General features: G+C 26.2%; 1 protein-coding gene across 2 annotated transcripts in view; it reads right to left on the reverse strand.

Annotated features, from left to right (window-relative positions):
- Positions 1-6081, reverse strand: part of LOC107618742 (protein ECERIFERUM 1) — a 39965-nt gene that overhangs the window by 940 nt on the left and 32944 nt on the right. For both annotated transcript variants that reach the window (XM_016320885.2, XM_016320884.2), the window contains exons 4-9: positions 5676-5895; positions 2531-2906; positions 2171-2278; positions 1109-1309; positions 873-971; positions 238-411 (exon numbers count right to left, since the gene is read on the reverse strand). In XM_016320885.2, coding sequence (XP_016176371.1) covers positions 238-411; positions 873-971; positions 1109-1309; positions 2171-2278; positions 2531-2906; positions 5676-5895 — 1178 coding nt within the window. The remainder of the gene's footprint in view (positions 1-237; positions 412-872; positions 972-1108; positions 1310-2170; positions 2279-2530; positions 2907-5675; positions 5896-6081) is intronic.

Genomic DNA, 6081 nt, shown 5'->3' on the forward strand with positions numbered 1-6081 from the left:
AAATTAGCTAATTATATAAAATACATGTTAAAATATAAAATATACATTGAAAATAAATTAAATCACATATATTTATATACAAATATACGATAATTAATTTGGTAGCTGATTTTTAAGTATGAATTATACCATTTCTGAATATCAAAATAACGGATTCGATATAACTAGCATATTATGTCATAACTCATAAGAACAAATAAATGTTAGCTAAACCTTAAAAGTTATTACAAGACTTACCTCACAGGAATGTACGTTAACTAAAGAAGAGGGAGCTAGCATGGATGGTGTGGTATGATAGAAACAATCTTTGCGAAGTTTCTTTGGAGGAAATTGGGTAAAAGGTATGAACAATGTTCCTTTTGGTGCCTTTTTCTGTTCAGCCTCGTTAATTTGATCTCCTACTAACCATATCTGCAAATTAAATTTGAAACCAGATACATGATTTTCATAATACATTTTAATTTAATTTCCGTTTCTCATGGAATTAACTGATTTTTGTTTTAATTACTCTACTGGTTCTTATGATTTCATCGAATTTTCAATTAGGTTCTTATATTTTTTTCTTTTCAATTAGTCCTATATCATATCAGATTTTGTAATTAGGTCATTGCTGTCACAAAAACATTGAAATCAACTGAATATTCTGTTAATCAAAATAGAATATTCAGTCAATTGTTAGACATGCTCATTTTATTTAACGAAATATTCCGTTAATTCCAATGTTTTTGTCACGACAAGGAATTAATTGCAAAATCTGATATGATATAGGAACCTAATTGAAAAGAAAAAAGTATAAGAATTTAATTAAAAATTCATAAAATTATGAGGATTGACGGAATAATTAAATCTTGATTTCTTTTTTCTTCATGTACCTTTGCAGTGTAGGATCCTGGGAAAACCAAATTCTTTTTGGACTCAGAGCAGAGCTTTGATTGAAGATTATCATAATCATCCTTGTACATTGTTGTAACCTGAAAAGAATTGCATGGAATAGCAATGAAGGAATCCAACTTGTTTTTTCTTGTTTTTTAAATGCACGTTGAATATGAATATATATTGATTATAATAACAAGATTATTGCAAAGATCAAAGTAATAATGTAACGTACCTTGGTACCCCTTTCACATAAAGCACTGACAATAGCATATGAAATCTTGGTAAGTTTACCAGAAAGAAGCACTTGAGTTGTTTCTTTGGGAATGTTATTAAGAACAATAGCCACAACTAAGCTACTTCCATCAACAATCTTTATCTTAAGCTGCGGATAGCTCTTTATGTAAATCTCACCAAGTTTATTAAGCTTATCTCCCTGCATCATCCAATACATTCAAATTATATAACACAATATTAAATTTTTTTTTTGGTCACATACATCAGGAGAGGTTCGAAGAATCAGTTAATAGTCAAATTAGTCCTTAAAAGATAACTCATTTTTTAAATTCATCATAAAAAAATTTATCAATCAAATTAGTCTTTCAAAGATTATAAATTAATCATTTTCGTCTTTCAGTCACTCAATTAATAGTTTTAGTAAATAATTAATGACATAAAATGTTAACTTACATCACACATGATACCTAGTATATCTAATTAGACGTTGAACAAATATATTTATGAAAATTTATCAATTTAGTGTCGTTAAGTTATATTAGGATTAGGGTTTATATAATTGAAAAAATGAACTAAATTGATATATTTTTATAAACATATTTATTCAACATCCAATTAGACATGTTAGGTGTCATATATACTATCCGTTAATGTTTTATATCATCAATTGTTGACGGAAACTATTAGTTAAGTGATAGAAAGATAAAAAAGATTAATTTATAATTTTTAAAGCACTAATTTGATTAATAAATTTTTTCAAAAAGACGAATTTAAAGAATAACATATCCTTCGAAGGCTAATTTCATCATTAGACTCAAATTCAAAACCTCTCTCTATATGGGAAGGGGGAACAAATGCCATCTGAGAAAATGTTGAGAAGTGATGATATACCAAAGAAGCAGGCTTTTGTTAATCATGTAAAAATGATCCTTTTACAAATATGTTCAGTTAGCATTTGATTTAACCATCTCATTAGACTGACAATAATATATCTTAATATATATATACACAAAATAATATATACACATACACACACAAAATAAAAGGTATATATACTTGCCTGGTTCAAAAGACCAAGAGTTAAAACCTTAACTCCTCTCAACTCTGCCTCAAGTATTGCTTCCTCTATCAGTTTGTTTAATGCTTCTCTTTGCCATTTGAAGAAATACTGACAAAATAAAAGAAAAAAAATATATATATTCTTCATTATTTGGTAACTAGAGGTAAAAATAGATGTTAATATTTCTGAATAAATTTTAAGAGTGTCGCTATAATTAATAGATGCTAAATAAGACAAGTTTTGACTGTTTTTTTTTTTTTTTCCGAGCATTACCGAAACCAAAATTTACCAAATTTACAAGGATTTAAAACTTATTTTGCAATAAAAAACCAAAACTATATATAACTAAAGAAATCTTACTTGAACATGGAATCTTGGTATAACCCAAGATTGCAAATTGAGCATTTTGAAATTGTTCCTCTCCAAAACAAATGTTTTGCCATAAAACCAAGTCATCAAAGAAGTCCAAAGTGTCAGTGGCCACAGCAAATAGAGGTACCATTTTGAAGATTGTGGTGTGGATGCTAATGAAGAAAACCCCAACCTAAGATAATATATTGATTCTGGGGTTGTAAGGTGTGTTAGGTGCACCACATCTACTGAACCTTCTTCTCTCTTCAGTGACATTTCATATGTTTTGTCTGAACTCTTGTCCATTGTTCCATACACGTAATCATAAATTGGCATGAAAAGTGAGTAATTAGTTCTGAATTGTGTGTGGTGCAATGAGTGGAACCTGCCATATATATTGCAAATTATATTAGTTAGCGCATGTACAAAATTAAAAACTAAATGTAAGTATTCTTCAAAGATAATACGAGGTTCTTAATTAGATTTGATCTAAAAAACCAAAATTGGCTGCAAAGGTTAAGGGGAAATTTTTTTCAATTATTATTAATGAAATACTTTTAATTATTATTTCACTAATGAGAGCAGAGTTTTTTTCCTAGATCAAACCCTCAAAAAGATTCAAAATGAGAGTGAGGGGACTCAAATACAAAATCACAAAATGTACAACATAAAATATTAGAGTAAAGTATTATTTTGTCTCTAACATAGTTGTTCATAACGTTTAACTCATTCTATTTAAATTTTAAATATTTTAAAATTGTCTCAATGTTATTATGTCGTTAGTGATTTGTTAACAGAGTTGTGACTTAAATAGGATGAAAATATTAAGGACAAAAATGATACATTATTCTTAAAAAAATTATTAAATTAAGTAAAATAAAAATGAATTCTAATAGAATGAATTGCATTATAAATTTAAAATCTTTATTTATTATAGAATGCTTGTAGAATGATTATTAGATAAATTTTAAAAAAATAAAAAAAATGATACATATACAATAAAATATAAATTATTTTTTTTATCTTTAATATATTAAATTTTTTTAATTAATTAATTAAATTTTATTAACTTTAAAATAAATTTTAATTTTATTCTTTAATAATTTAATTTTTTATGATAGATAATTATTTAATTATTTTTTAATCATATCTAAATAAATTATTCTTAGTTTTATTATTTTTATTCTAAATAAATTTATTTTTGACTAAGAGTGAGATTAAAAAAATAAATTGATTTTTTTTTTCTCAATTTGTTTTTTAGTAGGGTTAGATCTTATCCTCTGTAACTTTTCTCTTTCCTTATCTTATATATATATATATATATACACTGTATAGTTTAATTTCTTGGCTTATTCAATGGATGTTAAAATTCTTATTCAAAGTATACTTAAAAGTTTGACCGGGTCCAGGGAGGAGTAGACAACTGGAGAAATAAGGATACATCGTACATGTCATTATTATTAATATATATACACTGTATAATTAATGTGTATGTGTAAATGTTTATTTGAGTTCAAAAGCACCTTTTTCCATTATTTAAAAGATCGTTATCAGATATATTAAGACAACTTGCAGAGAACTTAGTAGGGTTACGTTATATAAATGGGAAAGTATGAGAAGCCAATAAAATATTTGTATAATGTGTATAATAGAAGTTTAGGAAGTATTAGAGATATAACCATTAGTGTTATTTCTTCTTATCAGTTGAAATTTTTGGGATAAATAGTATCATGACATGATATTAGAGCGCTAGATCCGAAAGGTCAAGAGTTCGATACTTAGTGAACCCCAAAATCTAATCCATTATCTCTATAGCGGGATCCTATCTAAATTATTCAATCACATATGTCTTCCCAGTTCATCAGGTGACTGTGCATATGAGTTTTCGCTATTTAATAATAAAATTTTCACTCAGAATTGACCATTGGTCTTAGTTGACAGCATAATATGATAATACATCTCTTTTCATTTTATCTCTCTTTTTTTTTTAATTTACCCTAAAAGGAAAGTGCAATTAATAACACTCATCCGCAACACCAAAATTCATTAATTGAGTTACAACGCTCTTTGATGATAGTAACAGAAACCCATAAAAGAGGAAAAGTCATCCAAATTGGTCACATAATTTATTGGAATGTTGGGCTTGATGCAGTTTAATGTGTCCTTATTATATAAACAATACTAGTGATGACCACTGCCCACTAGCTACGTACCAAGATGGAATCCCCATATTGCATGGATGCATCTCTATCTATATAACTGGTCCCTCATGGCTCATATATATCTTATCCCCAAAAAAAGGTTATAATAGTAATGATTAGTTTTACTCAACTACTTATTATTTAAAATTATTATAAAGAAATACTCGTATATATAAATCCTTCAAAAAATGTAAATGTCACCAAAAGTTTAATTTTTCTATTTAATATTAGTTACTGTTTACATATTATTTAATTTTAGTTATCAAATATAAATTTGAACTTCAATTTGATTTTTAAATTAAATATTATTTCATGTAAATATGCTTGCATTTTACCGACGAATCTTTTAACATTGAACAAAACCCGTTAGTAAAAAAAAATCTATCAATAATATTAGAGATATAATTATTTACGTATCTTTTTTATTGATTTAAACTTAAAAAAAATTGATTTTATGGTATAATATTAGATTTTTATTACTTAAAAATGTAAAGTTTAATCCTTAATAATCCAAAAAAATCCAACAAAAAGACAAATAAGAAGAAAAATAAAGTCTATACAAAAAATTCAAAAAAAAAAAACTCTAACATAAAAAAAATATATTAGAGATATAACTATTTATGTGTCTTTTCATATCAATTTAAATTTTTGAAAAAAAATAATTTTATAACAAGTAAAAACTAAAATTCGTAAATAATTTGCTGTTTTCTAATAGTGACATGATCATGATGAATACATTTATTAGAGTTAATTCTTTTATTATGATTAATTTTTCTATTTTTTTCGTTCAAAAACAGAAAGTATAATATAAATCGCTTTCAATGATCTAAATTCCATACAAGATAAGATGTAATCGTCGAATGAAAGCTACATAATGAACTAAATACAACTATTATTATTATTATTGTCGGTCCTTTAAGAATTAATTAGTAAGAAGAGAAGAGAGAACTTACGAAGGAGTATAGATGAGAAATTTGAGGAAGGGAAAGAAGGAGAAAAGGGTGGTTGGAATGAACTCAAAGTTGCAATGACCCATATTATTCATAAAGTCAATGTAGGCCAAATAGCCAGCGAAGGATGCAATGGAAGCTGTCCTTGTAATCACTGTTGTGTAAAGTGGAATTGCAAATAACACAAAATATGCTATGTGCTCTGCAAATGGATGGATCACAGCTGCAACAACAACCATTTAATCAACCACTATAACTGCATGCATCTCTCACAAATATTACTAATCTTATGATTTGTTAATCGGTTGTTAATCATATCATATTATTATGTGAAAATGATATTATAAATTGTTAGATGATTGGATATGTTTAACTAATTTTTTTTAATAGTTTGTAATATAATTTTAAT

Source organism: Arachis ipaensis, chromosome B09, assembly GCF_000816755.2.
Source record: "Arachis ipaensis cultivar K30076 chromosome B09, Araip1.1, whole genome shotgun sequence".
NCBI classification, from domain to species: Eukaryota; Viridiplantae; Streptophyta; class Magnoliopsida; order Fabales; family Fabaceae; genus Arachis; species Arachis ipaensis.